General features: G+C 37.2%; 1 protein-coding gene across 1 annotated transcript in view; it reads left to right on the forward strand.

Annotated features, from left to right (window-relative positions):
* Positions 1–20,299, forward strand: part of ULK4 (unc-51 like kinase 4) — a 718,037-nt gene that overhangs the window by 250,363 nt on the left and 447,375 nt on the right. Inside the window, exons 23-27 of the mRNA XM_030812066.1 lie at positions 4,273–4,406; positions 6,542–6,663; positions 6,821–6,877; positions 15,294–15,345; positions 15,448–15,542. Coding sequence (XP_030667926.1) covers positions 4,273–4,406; positions 6,542–6,663; positions 6,821–6,877; positions 15,294–15,345; positions 15,448–15,542 — 460 coding nt within the window. The remainder of the gene's footprint in view (positions 1–4,272; positions 4,407–6,541; positions 6,664–6,820; positions 6,878–15,293; positions 15,346–15,447; positions 15,543–20,299) is intronic.

Here is a 20,299-nt window from a genome sequence, read left to right on the forward strand (position 1 = left end):
CTCAGCCTTCCGAGTAGCTGGGATTACAGGCATGTGCCACCACGCCTGGCTAATTTTTGTATTTTTTTAGTAGAGATGGGGTTTCTCCATGTTGGTCAGGCTGGTCTCAAACTCCCGACCTCAGGTGATCCACCCGCCATGGCCTCCCAAAGTGCTGGGATTACAGGCATGAGCCACCGTGCCTGTAATGGACACAAACCACAATTAAGTTTTGGGGTATTGCTGGAGTACTGTTGGTTTACTTTTGTAAAGTCAGCCTGACACTTGACACTGTGAGAAAGCATAAATCTTAGAGATCGGGCTGTCTGTTTGCCTTGCACTCAGCATTTATTATTTGGTAGGGTATCCTGGGAAATTGAGCATTATATCTCCTAAAAAATGTTTTTAAAAAGGCTCTGTAGGACAACAATATTACTTAATGTTTAAAAACATTGGCCAGGCATGGTGGCTCACGCCTGTAATCCCAGCACTTTGGGAGGCTGAGGCGGGTGGATCACGAGGTCAGGAGTTGAAGACCAGACTGGCCAAAATGGTGAAACCCCGTCTCTACTAAAAATACAAAAATTAGCTGTGCGCGGTGGCAGGTGCCTGTAATCTCAGCTTCCCTGGAGGCTGAGGCAGGATAACCACTTGAACCCGTGTGGCAGAGGTTGCAGTGAACCCAGAGTGTGCCACTGCATGCACTCCAGCATGGGTGACAGAGTGAGATTCCGTCTCAAAAAAAAAAAAAAAAAATGTATATATACACACACCACACACACACACACACACACACACACACACACATATTTACATTAAAAGCTTTGAGTAGGTAACACATACTCATGGTTCAAAAACAAAACAAAACAAAAAACCAAAAAACAAAAAATCAAAGCGAAAAATTTCTCATCTATGCTTCCATTACCCTGGATTACCACCATGCAAAATTAAGCATCCTTATTAGCTTATTTATCCCTCTGGATTTTTTAAAAATCTAAGCAAATATGAATATGGATTATTTCCCTCCCTTTATAAGCAAAAGTTCCCTATTTTGAACTTTGCTTATTTTCTTAAAAACATATCTTGTAGCTTTTTCATGTAGTGTATAAAGAGCTGCTTCTTTTTGACAGCTGCATTCTAATTATGTACCATATTTTATTTAACCAGTCCCCTTTTGCTAAATACTTCCTACCCCAATTTTTTGATGTTATAAATAGCAAACTATGTGTATGTGTCATGTCATATGTGTACAAGTATATCTATTGAATACTTTGTTTGTAGAGATGAAATTACTAGATTATTAATTTTCAAATTATTGCCAGCTCACTCTGCCTGGGATTTATACTCGATTACATTTCCAACAGCAATGTACTAGAGTATCAGTATCCTCAGAGTCTTGAAGGTAGTCTTGTCAAATTTTCTGAGTGTTGGCCCCATGAGGTAAAAATAGATATCATTGTATGTATATTTCTTTTATTAGGAGCGAAATGGAATGTCTTTTTCTTGAACCATTTATATTTTCTTCTATGTGCACTGCCTTCTTTTAGTCCTTGCTCATTTTTTCCTCTTCTTTTGTTAGTCTTTTCCTAATTATTATCTGGGGGCACATGCATATGTGTGTGTGTACATATATAATATTAACATCTTGTGATATGGAATGGAAATATTTTTCTCCAATTGGTCTTTTTGCTTCTGGTATTTTTTTCTAGGTGGAAGTTTTTTATTTTTTTAACTTTTTATATGTGGTATAAATTTTAAGCAAGCACACACTAAATAGCAGAATTAAGAAATGGGCCTTGGGAATTATGAGAAGGAATTGCTGTAGAGAACTAGATAGAACTTTATGGCAGTTTCAACAGCAATATTTACCTATTCAGCTAATATGTATTGAACACTTAATTAGAGTTAAGAACTGTGCACAGAAGTGGAAGGGTGTGGTGAGAAGAATCAGATGTAGTCCTTGCCCTTAGGTATTTTTAAGTTTACTGGGATGACAAACATTATCAGATAATTAAAAATATCTTATAAAATTGCAGTTGGGTAATCCTTCCACGCTATAAGACAGTACCATAGAGGGCTTTAATTTAAGGAAGTCATTGGAGATTACAGTGAGTTATGAAATATGCATATGAATTTATTGGCAAAGAGGGAAGAGAAGAGCCATCTAGGCAGACGCAGTAGCTTGTTGCGTGGAGAGGTACTGTATTTAAGAGACAGAGAACCCAGTGTGACAGGAGGAAGAGAAAGCAAGACGGCACTGGAGAAGTAATTGGGGGTCAGGCCGTGAAGGTCATGATAGGGAGTTTTAAGAACTCCTATATGAAGAATAATGAGATGCCATGGAAGGGTTTTAAATAGGGGAGTGACCTGATGGACAAGATTAGTTTAGATGTAGAGTGTGCAAGGATTAGAGTGGCAGAGTAGAAGCAGATGGACTAGTTAGCTAGAAGCCTATTGTAATAGTCCAGGAGAAGGAAATATGGTAGCTTGCTATTGGTTTGGAGTGGAGAAGTGAAAGAGTTGGAAGAATATTCAGTGATTGACTTAATATGGGAAGTGAGAGAAAAGGAGGTATTAAGGATGACTCTCCTAGTTTTCTGGTTTGTTTAATAAGGTAGAGAGTGATACTATACAGTAGGATATTGTGCTCTGGAAGACAACCAGGTTTGGTGAGATGATGATTTTTATTTTGGATATATAGAGTTTGAACCTCTTTAAGACAGATAAAAATCAGATGTCAAGTGAGCAGTTGAATATATTGGCATATAACTTAGAGACCGTGTTTGAGCTGCAGATATGTAATTGGAAGATATCTGTATAGATAAGTGGTAATTTAAATCATTGGTAGGAATGAGATAGCCTGTGTTAAACAGTTAGAAAGAGGATAGTTGTGGGCCTAGAACTCAGTCTTGATAGACTTCAGCATTTAAGAGCATGAACCAGCAAAAGACACAGAGAAGGAACAACCAGAGAAACTGGAGAAGAAAGCTAATAAAGGATGATGTTATGATAGAGGGACAGCAGGAGTGGCAACAGTATTGAATGCTGTTGACTTGTGTAGGTGAAGGCAGATGAAGGCCCATTGGATTTGATGTCATGTGACCTTAGAGATTGTGATGAGAGAGAAAGCCAGATTGAAGGCGATTGAGGAACAAGTAGGTTGAACAGTGATTATGGCTCTAGCCACATAATTGGTGACTAGAACAGAAGATGCTAACTGACTGATACAGAATCAAGGCTAACTTCCTGATTTGGGTTCATCCTCACGTGATGAGGTGCAAATAGTAATACATGGAAACGCAAATGCATGAATAAGTCTATTGAGAGAGCCACATAAATGCTAAGTATCAAGATTTCAATACATTTTATGTATATGTGTGTATTATGTATAAAACTCCAATTTACAATGGAAATTGGTTGGAAGTTCTTCCTGAGAAGTAAAAGTTGGGTGGATGGGTGAGAATAACAGAAATGGATAGATGGATGATGGTAACCAGGGAGATTGCCTTACAGGGCCTTTTGCATGGTGAAATCAGTGGACTTGTTGCCCTGTAGGGAGTTGCGGGGAATGGGAACTTGAGAAAATGACTAGTAGGTCCAGCAAATGGGAGAAAATGTGGAGAGGACCTAAAAGTTTGTGGTAAAACCTTAAATGTCTAAGGTGATGGTCCAGTAGACTCCCTAGTTCTGGGTTGGAAGTGGTTGGTTCAGAAATGAATGTTTAAAGAATGCCAGTAGTTTGAAAGAAGAAATGTTAGCTTTAAAAGGCAGGTATCATAAAACTAGTAGATAAAGAGACATGTAAAAGCCAGATATTTAGATATTGTCTGCCATCTGTATAACCCAGTGTTAAAATGAAACATTTTCTTTGGATGAGAGAATTCAAATTCATGTGAATTATCTAGGGTCCCAAGCAAATTGAATACTAATGATAAACAAATATGCAGTTAACTTGTGGCTTTACTTTGAACCTTTGAAACGTAAAGAGCCCTCTTCTGTCCAGACATCTCTTTGTCTTTCATTTATCACCTGGAGAATATTATTTGTTTCCATTGGCCAAGGCATATGAAATCAGGACATTGGCAGAGAGATCTGAAGTTGCCTTATTTTCTTTCTCCATAAATGTTTTGAGTTTTCTGAGGCAAAAATTGTGCCCGACAAGTTGCTACAAATCTAAATGTCAATATGATTGGGAGGGTGCCCTCTGGAAACACTTGCCTTGGCGGCATTTTCGGATAGATGCTATCAAGTGTTTTATCATGAGAGGTAATCTTTGCACTTTCCTGTATGTAGACTGGTGATGTACATCGAGAGAGACAGCAGAAAGACCACTCCAGGCAAGGAGCAGCAAAGTGGCAATGAATACCTGTCCAAATGTCTGGATCTTCTCATCTGTCACATTGTGCAGGAGCTGCCACGAATCCTGGGTAAATTGGAGTCTCTTCCTCAGGCCCCGTTTCTGCTTTTACGTTTCTAAGACTTGGCTTTTAGGCATCAGTTCTTTTTTATTCTTACTTGTCTGTTCTTGAAGGCAAATGCAAAGACACTTTTTCACGAATATGTAGTTTCAAGATTTAAATTTGCTTTATCTGTTTTTGTAATTATTTTGCATCAATGACGTGATGAGGCATGATGAGACAATGCCACATTAAGGTGTGATCTGAGGTAAACTGGCCGTTTTAGAAAATATGCAAAAGAAAAGCGGTTTAATTGCTTAAAATTGGACTTATGCTAGTATTTGGGGATAACTTTTCTTAAGACCGTCTTTTGCTTAAATCAGAAGAGAAGAATTTTCTCTTGAAATTAGAGCACAAATTTATTTATTGTTAAAAAAACTTTGAATAGATTTTATTTTTTTTTCCCTTGCTGAAACAAGATTTTCTTTTATTTGTACAAATGTACTGGGTATATGAGAAATTTTGTTATATGTATAAAATGCATAGTGATCAAGCCAGGGTTTTAGGTCACCCACCTACAATACATTTTTGTTAACTATAATCACCCTGCTCTGCTATCAAACACTGAATTTATTTCTTCTATTTTACTATATGTTCATACCCTTTGACCCACTTTTTTTCCTCATCCCTCCACAACCATTCACCCTTCTCAGGCTTTGTTATCTGTCTTTCCATTTTCTACTGCCATATAATCATTTGTTAACTCCCACAATAAATGAGAATAAAAATGCATGGATTTTAATTTTGAATATTAAAATGTAATGTTAAGGAATTTTGATTTCATTTAAAGTTTAAAGTTTGAAACTTTCTTTGGTTTTAAAAATTTATCTTAAGATAAAACATCTAATAATGATTTGCAAAGGATGTTTATTACAGCTAAAGAAATACCTTATTTCATTGTTATTTGCAGAAATTAAAATAACCTTGGGAGCATGTACGTGTAGCTTATATCCCATTCCATGCTTTTCCAGCAGATGTAGCTATAAACCAGAAATGTTTAGAATGTTAAATTTGATCCAAGCTATTATAGTAGAGGGTACTTAGATTCAGGAATTCAGAACATTAAATCAAAGTAATGAAAATATCTTCAAGGCTAACTGACAGCAACTTTTTGCCCCTTACTGATACTTTAGGAGATTATTTTTGCCTATTGATGACTAAAAATAGAGCCTCTCAAAATTTATTTCAGATTGTAAGCTTTTTTACCTCAAACCTGAAGGCTATAATTTGGTCAGTTGGTAGCTAAATTCTTTATTACCGGACTCATCCTGTTTTAGGATATGGCGATAAGATTCTGATGTCCACAAAGCAAGTTTTATTTATTGTTAGATTTATCATCCAATGAGAAGTTTTGGGAGTTGATCTTTTTTTTTACCTCCAACCTATTCTCTTTTTTTAAAAGTTGTAAGTCGTGTTCTGTAATTCGTTCACTTATTATTATTATTATTTTATTATTATTTTTTTGAAACAGAGTCTTGCTCTGTCACCCAGGCTGGAGTGCAGTGACACTGTCTCAGCTCACTGCAACCTCCGCCTCCCAGATTCAAGTGATTCTCCTGCCTCAGCCTCCCAAGTAGCTGGGACTACAGATGCATACCACCATGCCCAGCTAATTTTTGTATTTTTAGTAGAGATGGGGTTTCACCATGTTGGCCAGCATGGTCTCGATCTCCTGACCTTGTGATCCGCCCACCTCGGCCTCCCAAAGTGCTAGGATTACAGGCATGAGCCACTGTGCCTGGCCCACTTATTATTTTAAATATTTTTTCTTGTTTGCAAAAGCAACAAGTGCTCATGATTGAAATTTGGAAAATAGAAAAAAAATTTCTAAAACTATTACTCTATTATAATAATTTATTAAATTTTATTTTTCATTTCCAAATGAGATGTTAAGTTTATTTATAGTGTTTTGCAGAATATCACATTCTGTCCCTGGAGGCTATAAGTGTCTGTTGTAATTTCAGTACTTGTGAATAAGTATATCTGCTTGTTTTATTTGGAGATTAATTACCTTAGAAGTCCCATGGGTACTCAAGCAATGACCACTGGCTCCTAAGTATTTGTGGTTTTTAACCTCCACATATGCTCCGGGCTGTGCTTCACAGGTGACATTCTTAACTCCTTGGCTAATGTTTCTGGACGTAAACACCCATCAACAGTTCAAGTGAAACAGCTGAAGATGTGTCTCCCCCTGATGCCCATAGTGCTTCACCTCGTAACTTCACAGGTACTATTGTATTGAGGAGGAAAAGGACATAAATGTGCCTCTTCTCTTTGTAAACTGGAGCTGAGAATCCTCAACTCAAAACATTTTCTTTTTTTTTATTGAGCTAAAATTGTACATAGCTTCCAGAATTTAATCTGTAGAAACTCTCATCACACAGGTATTTCGACCTCAAGTTGTGACAGAAGAGTTTCTTTTCAGCTACGGAACTATTCTTGTGAGTAACACTAAATTTTCCTTGTTTCTAATAAAATTGTGGCTGCCTCTACTGTTTGTGGAATTTAATGTCAGAATGAGGTAATTTAAAAATCCTACTGGTATTCATTTGTCTCTAGGGAAGTGACCTTTTAATATTTTTATCTGTTGACTGTAATAAAATTTGACATTTGGAGAAAGCACATTCTCTCCTGATAATGTATTTTGTTCAGAGACAGCCGAAATAGGGTAAATATGTCCACAGAAACACTTTCATAGATTTTGGTGTTAAACATTGTGAAAAAATATAATAAAACTGGTGAAGATGGAATGCTGGGAATATAGTATCATTATTATTTACTTCAGCTTATATTGTCCAATCATGTGCAGTTTCTTTTTTTTTTTTTTTTTTTTGGAGACAGAGTCTCACTCTGTTGCCCAGGCTGGAGTGCAGTGGTGCGATCTCGGCTCACTGCAACCTCCGCCTCCTGGGTTCAAGCGATTCTCCTGACCCAGCCCCCACAGTGTCAATTCTTATGATGGCATCTCTCTATGTTAAACTCAGTTTAGCTTTTTCTTTAATTTTTAGGATATAAGTAGAAATGAAAAATTATTGCATTGTCTTTCACTTCTGTTTTTGCTTACAAAAATTGTCTTTTTGTTTAGCTCATGAATTACGTTATCTTTTTCCCTTGCCAGTAGTAGTTACAGTATATATGGTTGATAAAATGATGAGGGAAATACAGAGGGAAAGCTCAAACATTTGTCACAGAGCTTCTCCACTCTTACTTTGATATTAATAATAAAGTGAACAGAGATTTTCAAAATGCCATAGAGGTAACTAGTTAAAATGAGGTCAGCATCTCAATTTTATTGTTAGTTTGGAATTTTTTTTTTAAAAAGATTGCCACAACAAGTGAGGATATGGTTTTCTAGAAAGTTCATCATAGGGTGAAGTATGATGTTTGTAAGTATAAATGTTGAGTGACGGTTGCTGATTTTTAGGAAGCAATGTAGTAAAGGTCCCTTTGTGCTCAATTTCAGATTTTTATCATTTGAGTACTTTGAATCTTGAATTCCAGAAAGTCTATAATTTTGGTACCACGTTTGAATTTGCAAATTATGAGAATTTTTATTTACCACCATCTTTTTACCTGTTTTTAATTACAGCATAGGCATCATTTTAACATGACTATGATTTTTCTATTTACAGTTCCATTGTGCTGGCATATTGATGCCTGAAATTAGTAATTTTGTCGTGGTAACCCACCTTGGATTATTTTGGCACAGTGTTTGTTTGGGATAGGTATAATTGTCTTGTGTTCTTTCTCCCTGTCTTTTTTTTTTTCATGTGTAGTATTTTCTTCTGCCTACATTAACTGAGTATGCTTTAGGTTTTTAAGGAACTACCAAGATTTCCCAACAGAAAAGTCTATTTATGGACTTTCAGAAATTCTATGTATATTGGGGAGAACTCGTCTGCTCCTTGTAATTCTGTGTTCAGAGACAAGGGAGGAGGCCACACTGAGTGTGTCCATAAAGACTTTTCTATGGGTATTCTGTTGGGTCTTTTCAATATAGGCACCTTTAGGAAATGGAAATTAACTTGGCTGGTGTAGAGATCATTAAGATATTGAAAAAATTTTAGCAGTTCTTTTCTTGATAGTATTACCCAATTAGAGGAAGTTTAGGGAAATAAAATGAAAGCCTTTTGCCTCTCTTCAGTCTATTTTCATAGTTTGAATCATGGCCAGTCCCAGAATTCTTGAATTATTTTTCTTATTGTGTTTGTTGGCCTTAATTGTGTGTTCACCTTTTGTATACTCAGTGTTAATGGCACTGATGAAATACTAGTAAAGGGAGAGAATTATTGACTAAAATTCAGGACCTGGATTTAGTTATCCATACAGTTCTTGCGCACGTTATTGTGAATTGTTGAGAATCGAATGTTGCTTCTATGAATTAATTCATAATTTTTCCAGAAGATAGCAAAAGTGTCACTCAAGTTACAGTGCCTTACTGATGCTATGAGGTCTAGTCTACTCATCCAACATTCTACAGACCCTTAGAAATTTACATTGCAAATTAGCATATTAAAGCCCTTTGAGTTTTCTGCTTTAAAATAATTTTTAAATTTTTTTTAGGCAAAGGCTTCCTAAACTATTTGAGAGGGCTTTTTTTTTTTTTTCTTTTTTTAGTGGTAGTGGTGGGGATGCACAGTTATGAACGTTCTGTAGCCCAATCCACAGAATGATTATGTGAAATTGTTTCAGAGCATAGTGCTTATTTGGTTCTGGTGACATAGGGAAGTAGTCCATTCATATTTACATACTTAGCATTGTGGAATTTTTTTTTGCTTGTTTTTTTGCTTTTTTTCTTTTTTTGAGATAGGGTCTTGCCCTGTCACCCAGGCTGGAGTGCAGTGGCACAATCAGGCTCACTGCAACCTTGCCTCCCAGGCGCAAGCAATCCTCCCTCCTCAGCCTCAGATGTAGCTGGAACTATAGGTGTGTACCACCATGCCTGGCTAATTTTTAAAAATTTTTTGAAGAGATGAGGTTTCACCATCTTGCCTGAGCTGGTCTTGAACTCCTGGACTCAAGTGATCCACCCACCTTGGCCTCCCAAAGTGCTGGGATTATAGGCATGAGCCACCTCTCCCAGCACTGTGTTTTGAAAGACTTACTGGTACATCTGGAGATAAATATTATTTTCAGTATTTCTCAAAATGTATCTCATGGAGTAGCTATTGTCTTATGGCAGGCATATTGTCCTTTCATATTTTAAAGATATGACTTAATTGGGGTATTCAAGCTTAGTCCACTTTTAGAAGCTGTATCCAGTAGCAGCAAGCCAAGAACTTCTTGGCTTCCCCTGAGGCAGCTCTTCACGAGCTGCTGGCCTGCCTTGGGGTGGGTGTGGAGATAGCAGCCAGGGTTGGTGTGATCTCTATGCATTAGAAGGGTTCTTAAGGAGCAGACTGGAGAAGGGGGGATTGGAACTGTGCTTCCCATTGACTTCAGTTTTATAATGGCACTAGGGCATGGTTTGCTTATTTGACCTACAGACTTTTTTTTTTTTGGTATAAAAATTCAGGATACTTCTTATATATGGAGGCATAAATACAATAATTAATTTTTTATAAATTTTTTCCCCCAAGGAAAATTAAGTTTTGGTCGTCTTATATTTTAAAGAGACTAGCATTTGGAAACAATTCAGCAGAGTAATTTTAAACCATTATCAAGCCTTGAAAGACTCCTGGAAAAAGAGGACTACCTAGCTGATAATTGCTATTTTCACTTCTTATTGGCAGAAGCAGCCTGTTGTCTTACTCAGCTCCCTCTCCAGGTTTCAGCAGTCTAGTCTCTGGGGAAGTTCTGTGGTGAATACCACGCTTCTTTTGGGCCTCCATTGAATTGGGCTGAGAAACAGGAAGTAGTAAATTAAGGAAATATTTTCAAGAGCTCATGATGTGTATTAACCTAACATTCACTATATTTCTTACGTCCTTTTGAAAATGCATTTGATTAATCAGCAGAGGAAGCAGACTTTGTTGTGTTTAAGTTCTGGCCTCATTAGTTTATAAAAGTATGATGATGGCTTGTGGTGCTTATAGTTTTCTACAAAAAATGACTCTGAAAGGTTATACTTCCTGCCCTCTGTAGATTTTTATGTAGAGGAATGCTGGTTTATTGATAGATATTGGCTTCAGCTGCAGAAAAGCCAGAGCTAGTGCACTCTTGTATTTTTGAAAATATGATAGTATATATTTACTTATTTGTTGCCACCTAGATATTCTTGTCTTTTTTCCTTTAACATATCATGAATTTGTATCCCAGTTTGCTGTAGGAGCTTTTTTTCAGCCCCTATTGGGGAATCACTGAATGATACTGAGAGCGCTGGCACACACTGCTCCATACCCCCTAGCCAGCAGACCTAGCTCAGGATGGGTGGTCTTTTTTGCTCCCTTGCTGAAACTTCCATCTTTGAAGTTTGCACCATGAGAAGATATTGTGTCACCCCCTGTGTTGTGGTATCTGCAGATTTCTGGGTCATTGGCCTTTGTTCCTCAGCATTCCTTTAGCACTTGGCTCACCATGAGCCTCTCCTTGCCGCTCTTGCATCATTGGTGGGGAATTTGATATCCCTCTGAAGGATGCTTCCAGTGCCTCAGCCTTGCAGCTCCCTGGCTGCTTCTCTCCCCAAGAGCTTGTCTGTCTTCCCATCACCTGCCTGCTCCCATGGTCAAACACTTGACCTTACTGTCAGCATCTGCTTGTCGGCCCACCACCCCTGATTTTCAGCTCATTTCCTCTCCTCCCCAACTCTCACAACCCTTCAGCTCCTGTGAGACTTAATTGTTCCTACCTGCTTTCTGCTCACCATCCTGCCCTGCCAGGGCTCCGCTTTTTCACCTTCTCTTTACTCCACCTAGAGTGCCTGGTCCAGCATTAGTCACAATCTTTCTTGTTTTGGAGACAAGAGTCTCCCTGTGTCTCCCAGGCTTGTGCAGTGGAGCTATCTTGGCTCACTGCAACCTCTGTTTCGTGGGTTCCAGCAATTCTCATTCCTCAGCCTCCCAAGTAGCTGGGATTACAGGCGTGTGCCACCACTCGCGGCTAATTTTTGTATTTGTTGTAGAGATGGGGTTTCACCATGTTGGCCATGCTGGTCTCAAACTCCTGACCTCAAGTGATCCGCCTGCCTCAGCCTCCCAAAGTGCTGGATTATAGGCATGAGCCACCACGTCCGGTTCTCTGGAAAATCTTAATGCTAGTTAAATTTAAGCCTCAACCTACCTTAGCCCTGCTTGGAGTGGCTAAATATGGCTGGGGGTGGGGGAGGGGGAAACAGTGCAAATGACAGGTCTCTCTTAAAATTCACATCAGCCAATGACTATATGTTCCTTTCTCCTTGAATCTCCAATGCCTCCTACCCCGTCCTCACTCTCACCTCGTTACTCCCTATTACATTGAGAATGAGAAGGAAGAAATATATCAAAAAATATTGAAACTAGTAAATGAATGAAAAATTTGTAGGAATTTTTAAAAAATTAAATAGGGGAAGTATAAGGTAGGAAATAAAAGAAGCCCATAATTCCTCATAATAAATAATTAATAAATAATTTCAGCATTTAGACAAGCTTTATATATATATATCTCTATATATGTGAAAAAGACAGTGCATGTGAGTGGTTAGAAAGTCGCGAGGGAAGAGAAAGGCAGAAAAGGCCGTGAAGCATACCTCCTCAGATTCCCAAAGGAAGCAATGCTTGTCCTTTCCTGTGATCTCTTCCTCAAAAATTATTGTTCACATCACCAACATTTGTGTATTATGTGTATGTTTTTAAGAGAATTACACAGAAGGGATTGTTGTTACATACACTACTCTGTGTCTTCTTTACTTAGTAATCCATAGACATTTACGTAGATATGTTTAAGTCAAAAGATCTCTCTGAGTTTTTTATTCAACATCAAATTTATATTTTATTCGATAAAAGTTATATGCCCATTTTGGAATTACATGAAATGATTTTAATAAAATTATTATGAAAAGCATACATTGCTGCTTTTAAAAATTAACTCGGCCAGGCATGGTGGCTCACGCCTGTAACCCCAGCGCTTTGGGAGTCCGAGGCAGGCGGATTACAAGGTCAGGAGATTGAGACCATCCTGACCAACATGGTGAAACCCCATCTCTACTAAAAATACAAAAATTAACTGGGCGTGGTGGTGCGCGCCTGTAGTCCCAGCTGCTTGGAAGGCCAAGGCAGGCAAATCGCTTGAACCCGGGAGGTGGAGATTGCAGTGAACCAAGATCACGCCACTGCACTCCAGTCTGATGACAGAGTGAGACTCTGTCTCAAAAAAACAAAACAAAACAAACCAAACTCCATTTTAAAGTCCATTTTGTTTATTTGTAGACCAAAAAAGAATTGAAGATGTCCTCTGTTTTCACTTTTTAAAGGGCTTGCATTTTATAGGCTTTCTGATTTTCTTTATAACCTAGACAATAAATGTCTGTAAGGTTTTTTTTTTTTGTATTTTATAGGTAATTTATGCTTATTTATTTAAATTATAATTCATGCTTATTAAAGAAAATGTGGAAAAGTGTAGTGAAATTTGAAGAAAATAAGATTATCTGTAAGTCTACACTAGGAGACAACCATTGTTAACATATTGTTGTTTTCTTATGTTTTCCATTCATATAGATGCATTTGTATTGTAGAAACAATTATTTATGTATGTATAACATGTATGTGACATACACAAATAAATATGGTTGAGACCTTCTGTATCCATAGATTTGTATTCTACCTTTAAAAAACTTAGGTTGCATTTAAGTATTTTCCTATAACTTTAAAACATTCTTTTTAAAAACATTTTAAAATTTAATTTTAAATTGACAGATAAGAATTGTATACATTTATTGTGTACAACAGATTGTTTTGAAATATGTGTACATTGTGGAATGGCTAAATTGAGCTCATAAACATATCTATTACCTCACATATTTGTTTTTGTGGTGAGAAAACTTGAAATCTACTATTACCAATTTGCAAGACTACATTTTTATTAAACATACTCACCATATACTTTAGATCTCTTGATACCTTATTCCCTCTATATAATCAAAATTTTGTGTCCTTTGACCAATCTCTTTCCCCTACCCCCAGTCCCTGGTAACTACCATCTCTTCTCTACTTCTGAGTTCAACTTTTTTAGTTCCCACCTGTAAGTGAGACCACATGATATTTGTCTTTCTGTGCCTGGCTCATTTCACTTACATAATGTTCTCTAGGTTTATCCATGTTGCCACAAATGACAGGCTTTCCTTTTTAAAACAATCCCATCATATATATTTGCCACATTTAAAAAATCCGTTCATCTGTTGATGGACAGTTGAGTTGATTCTTTGTCTTGACTATTGTGAAGAAAGCTGCAGTGAACCTGGGAGTGCAGATACTTCTGCAACACACTGATTTTATTTCCTTTGGAAATATATATGTATATGTATATGTATATATATATGTATATGTATTTATTTCAGTAGTTGGATTGCTTAATCATGTGGTACTTATATTTTTAATTTTTTGAAGAATTTTCGTACTATTTTTCATAATGGCTGTACTAGTTTACATTCCCACCAACAGTGTGCAAGAGTTCCCTTTTCTATACATCCTCACCAGTCCTTGTTATCTTTTATCTTTTTGATAATAGCCATTCTTATAGATGCGAAGTGATATCTCATTATAGTTTTAATTTTCCTTTCCCTGGTTAATGATGTTGAGCATTTTTTCATATACCTATTGACCATTTGTATACCTTCTTTCGAGTAATGTCTATTCAATCCTTTGACTTTTTTTTTCTTTTTTTGGAGACAAGCCAAAATTATACATATGTAATTTTGTTTACTAGGGGCAAGAACTCCGTTGCAGTGTTCTTGCAGTCAGTAACATGTGTGCTCTGCCTAGCATGGCAGTGATTGTTTCATTGTCATGGAGTACCTTTTCTGTCCAGAGCATTTGGCCAGAGACTGGGAAGCTCATTCATCCAGGGAGCTGAGGCCTCAGAGCTCACAGCCAAGCTACTAAGCCCTTCCTCTCAAACAGCAATGGGAGTCATCCCGCAAAGGAGACACTAGCCTGGTGCATGGGAGCGCAGATAAGGGGGTTGGAATAAGAGGTATCTAGGAGGAACTCAGAACAGTAGCAAAATTTGAAGACAGGCCTTGAGAGCGAAACTACTGTCTTGACACAGTTTGTACTCAGGGTAGCTAAGGCTTGATTGACCTTCCTTTGAGATGACTGTTTTCCCTGGTTAGGTGCCATTCTAACTCACTTCTGATATGACGAGCAAGTAATTGTGGTGTATTATTGGACATGGTTATGTATCAGTTGTATTATTCTCACTTTTGCAAGTGCTTATATTAACATTGGCTTTATTCCAACATTAAATCTCATTGATAGTGATTTGTATATTTAAAAATGATTCTTTGGGAGGCTGAGGCAGGTGGATCACCTGAGGTCGGGAGTTTGAGACCAGCGTGACCAACATGAGAAACCCCATCTCTACTAAAAATACAAAATTAGCCAGGCGTGGTGGCACATGCCTGTAATCCCAGATGCTCGGGAGGCTGAGGTGAGAGAATCGCTTGAACCCAGAAGGCAGAGGTTTTGGTGAGCCGAGATTGCGCCACTGCACTCCAGCCTGGGAAACAAGAGCAAAACACTATCTCAAAAAAAAAAAAAAGATTATAGTTTATACTTTATGTATATTATTAATATACTTTTATAACTATAATAATATATGTGTAGCGTATTTAATACTGCATGAGTTATTAAAAACAATAGGCACAGTTTTGGGCAAAATGTAAACTACCTATATTTTATTTCAGAGTTACTTTGAAACTGTTTATTAAAAATTTATTTTTTTCAGAGTCATATTAAATCTGTAGACTCAGGAGAAACGAACATAAATGGAGCCATAGGTGAGTAGACCATGCAACATTTTATGTCTTTGTTTGAAGTACTTTGATATTGTGATTTAGAACATGTAAATAAACACCTATAATAATTAACTGTATTTCTAGGACTGACAGCATCAGAAGAATTTATCAAGATCACATTGTCAGCTTTTGAAGCAATAATACAGTATCCTATTTTATTGAAAGACTATCGCTCCACGGTCAGTTCTGGCAGCTTTTGAAAAAAGCTCCTTTTAAACTTACTTGGTAATTCTGTATATAAAGAGACCTGGTTTACAGTGCTTGGCTCATGTGTGTTCCTCACATGAAATAACCATTCAGAAGCCCCCCTACCCTGGCAGGATGAACATAGGAAATCCCTTCCCTTTGTTGACTTTCTTGGTGTTTTTCTTTATTATTCTCTTTCCTTCCTGGTCCACACCTATCCCTCAGCCTACTTTCCTCTTGCCTGATTATTTGTTGTAACTGGTAGTACAAACCTTCAGAGCAAGGTTTCTCAACCTTGGCACTAAAGGCATTTTGGGATGGACAATTCTTTGTTATGGGGCTGTCCCATGCATTCTGGGATGTTTAGCAGAAACCCTGACCTCTACTCACTAGATGCTGGTAGCCCCACTCCATCTCCCTTCAGTTATGACAACCAAAATTGTCTCTACACATTGACATATGTCCTCTGGGTGGCCAAATTGCTCCCATTTGAGAAACTGTGCCTTAGAAGGATCCTTAGGTGAGCTGCTTGTTGACTTTAGGAGAAGGAAATCCTCCCTCCCTTTCTTTCTGCAGAAAGGCCCCCAGAAGAGGAGCCAGTTAGGAAGACAACTAGCTTATAGTGCAAGGAGCAGTATCAGGTTTTGCCAGGCAGTGGCTTTCCCTAGAAGCTGCTGTGGAGCAGACACATGGTTCCATCCTCCCCTCCTTAACTTTCCCATCTCCCACCCCTGCCCCTGTCACTGAAGCACTGGCGATTTGGTATAGGGAGGATGTGTTTCTTGTACCCCAGCTCATGCCTGTTTCCAGTGTTCTGTCCCATTTAGCATTTGACCCAAGCAATAGTGATTGCTTTTAGATAACAAATTATGTGGGCATCCAAAGCATAACCCAGCAGAGAGTTTGATGTGAAAATGTTTTTCAAATTTCCAACAACTAACCCTAAAGGCAAAATTTTAGATAGCAGTCCATCATGAGTTGTGAATTGCCTGTAATGATGAATAAAAGTAATGAATTTGGAAATAAAAACTGTACTTAAAAAAGATATTATGAAGTAAAGAAGAAGTTAATTTTGACACCTTCATGGTCACATAGATATAATTGTAGAATTGAATTCTTCGGTTTGTTTCCTCACATATTTCTCCACCCTCTGCCCCCACCCTTCAAACACAGTTAACTTGTTCGTGTGTGTGTGTGTGTGTGTGTGTGCATTAAATCCTTCATTTAAATACTATATCCTGTGGCTTCTAACATCTTGGAATTAGCTCAGTTCTACTTTGGGTTTTTTTTAATAGACAGATTTAGAAATTTGAATTTATAAAACATGGCTTAGAATGCCATTGTTTCATTTTGCTAATAGCTTCTGTTTCTTTGTTCTTTGATTGTTGTAATTATTCTTATTTCCTTTCTTTTTCTTTGGGTCTATTTTGTATTCTTTTTCTAACTTTTTGGGGTAAATATTTAGCTTGTTAATTTTTCATATTTCTTCTTTTCTAATTTATGCATTTCAGATTATGTTTAAATATTGCTTTAGCATCATCCCACAAGTTTTGGTATATATACTTTTGATCTTTTGGTTAAAATATTTTATATTTTTCTTTATTGACTCATGGGTTATTAATATATGTATTTAAATGTCATATGGATACATTATATTTATCTGTGTATATTGATTTCTAGTTTAACTGCTTTGAAGTTAGAGAATGTAATCTGGATGATTTTAATATGTTGAAATTCATCAAGTCTTGGTTTATAGCCCATTATGAGGTTAGTTTTTGTAGATATTCTGTATGTTTGAAAAAAGGTACATATTTTGCAGCTGTTCCATGCAGTGTTCAATATATGTTCATCAAGTAATTTATTAGTTATCTTGTTCAAATCTTGTCGTTGGCCGGGCATGGTGGCTCACTCCTGTAATCCTAGCACTTTGGGAGGCTGAGGCGGGCAGATCACTTGAGGTCAGGAGTTCAAGAACATCCTGGCCAACATGGTGAAACCCTGTCTCTACTGAAAATACAAAAATTAGCTGGGCATGGTGGTGTGTGCCTGTAGTCCCAGCTACTCAGGAGGCTGGGGCCGGAGAATCGCTTGAACCTGGGAGGCGGAGGTTGCAGTGAGCCGAGATCGTGCCACTGCACTCCAGGCTGGTGACAAAGCGAAACTCCGTCTCAAAACAACAACAACAACAACAACAACAAAAAACTTACTAATTTTGGCCTGCTTTTTCTATAAATTACTGAAAGAGATGTGTATAAATCTCCTATTACTTTATGAATTTATTTCTTCTTGTAGTTCTGACAATTTTTGTTTTATGTATTTTGAGGCCATGTTATTAGGTGTATGCAAATTTCAAATTATGTCATCTTATGAAATCAGCCTTATATCATTGTGAAGTGGCCCTCTTTATATCTAGTAATGTTTTTTGCCTTTCTCTACTTTGTCCCATTTAACATAATCGCGCAAACTTTGTTTTGATTAATATTTGCCTGCTATATATTTTTTTATTCTTTTCCTTCAAACATCTACTTTTATGTTTTAGATCTGTGTAATAGAAACATCATATAGTATTTTTAAATTAATTTGTCCGGGCCAGGTGGGATGACTCACACCTGTAATCCCAGCACTTTTGGGAGGCCAAGGCAGACAGATCACATGAGGTTGGGAGTTCAAGACCAGCCTGGCCAACATAGTGAAATCCTGTCTCTACTAAAAATGCAAAAATTAGCTGGATGTGGTGGCACATGCCTGTAATCTCAGCTACGCTGGAGGCTGAGACAGGAGAATCGGTTTAATCTGGGAGGCGGAGGTTGCAGTGAGCTGAGATCATGCCACTGCACTCCAGCTTGGGCGACAGAGCAAGACTCTATCTCAAAATAAATAAATAAATAAATATTTAAAAAATTAAAAAATTAATTTGGCCAGTTTTTTTACTTCTAGCTATAGCATGTACTCCATTTACACACTGTAATTGTTGATCTGTTTGGATTTCATTCTACTATATTCTTTCAAACATTGTCACACATTATTTTCTTCTTACCTACTTCCACTCTCTTGTTTTATTGACATTTTATTTTTCATTTTGTTTTTTCCCTGTATAAGGTTGGTATTTATATATTTTCTTTCTATTCTTTTACTGGTTACTCTAAAATTTACATCATGCCTATTAATGTATTAAAAGGCAAACTTAAAAAGAAACTTTCTTTTCTTTTAGTAATATACAGACTTTAGCCTACTTAACTCCGCTTAGTCCCCTCATGATATATATGTTATTGTTGTCTGGGATTTTCAAGTCTGTCTTGTTTTGTTTCTCTCTTTTAAATATCCACCAGACTTTATTATCACTACTTTAATATAGTTAATGTTTATTTACATTTATTCATGTATTTACTACTTTTGTATGCTTCTTTTCTTAGTTTTCACTCCTGTCTTCACTTATTTCTGACTGAAGTACATCCTTTATAGTTTCTTTTAGCTTACGTGTGCTGGTGGCAAACTATCTGTCTGATAAAGTCATTCTTCCTTGAGGGATATTTTGCTGAGTATTAAATTTCAGTTTGGTAGTTGTTTTTGGTATTATTTTTCAGCGCTGCACAGATGTGCATTATGTTATGTTCTGAATTGTTGCCATTGATAGGTTGGTGATTAATCTCAAGTTTTTCCTCGGAAGGAAATCTCTGTTTTTGTCCCTTGGGTCCTTCTAAAATGTTTTTTGGGGGAGGTGGTGTAGATTTGGTTTTCTGTAGATTCACTATGATGTAAGTAAATATAAATTTCTTTTTTTACTTATTCTGTTGAGGATTCTCTGTGCTGCTCGAATCTGTGGATTGTTCTTTTTCATCAGTCTGGAAAACTTTCTGCCATTATCTCTGCTTATTCTTTCTCTTGTTCTAGCTCCTTCAGCAATTCAGATCACATATACATTAAACTTTCTCATTTTTTTCTAATTCTTACTGTCTTTTTGTGTATTCCAGCTTTTTCTTTTTTAGTGTTATATTCTGAATGATTTTATTTTTTTCCTGTCTTCTACTATTCCCCTTCTGCTGCCACATATAGCAGTTGAGTTTCTAATTTTGGTTATTTTTCATTTGTAGAAGTCTGTCATTGCTAGAAATTCTGCTTGTCTTTTTTTATTTTCAAATCTGTATTGCTTTTTATAATTTCCTATTCCCTGTAGATATTTTCTAGTGCGTGACTTATTCATGTTTGTTAAATGTTGTTCTACAGTATATGTGATAATTCTAATATCAGAAGACTATGGAAGTCATCTTTTGTCTGTGGTGTCTATTATATCTTGTTCATGCCCAAATCTTCCTGTTTCCTTGGAGGCCTGAGTATTGTTTATCCTTGCTGGTCATTGTCCCTGAAATCCATTAGAGGGCATTCCCTGAAATCAACTATGGATGTTCCTTCCTCCATAACATGTTTCCTCCTGCCAGGCACCTAAGGGCTCTGCCAGTTGGGACAGTACCTCAGATCAGCATCATTTGTACCCAGTGTGCAAATCCCTGATAATGTAGGTCTGAGATCATAACTTCCCAGGGCAGCCTCCTCAGTTGTCAGGAGTGTGAATGTGTGTGGAGGGATTGGTGAATGAATCTAGTTTTTCCTTACTTTGCGAGTATAATCTCCTCTCTGCAGATGCCCATTTCTGTGTAAGGTGACTCATAAAACTCTGTATGCTAGGAGGATCTGAGTGCAGGGGTCCCACTGATACCTTTGTTTGTGTTGTTGCTAAGTGCCTCCTGGGCAG

This window comes from Nomascus leucogenys, chromosome 4 (assembly GCF_006542625.1).
Source record: "Nomascus leucogenys isolate Asia chromosome 4, Asia_NLE_v1, whole genome shotgun sequence".
Taxonomy (NCBI): Eukaryota; Metazoa; Chordata; class Mammalia; order Primates; family Hylobatidae; genus Nomascus; species Nomascus leucogenys.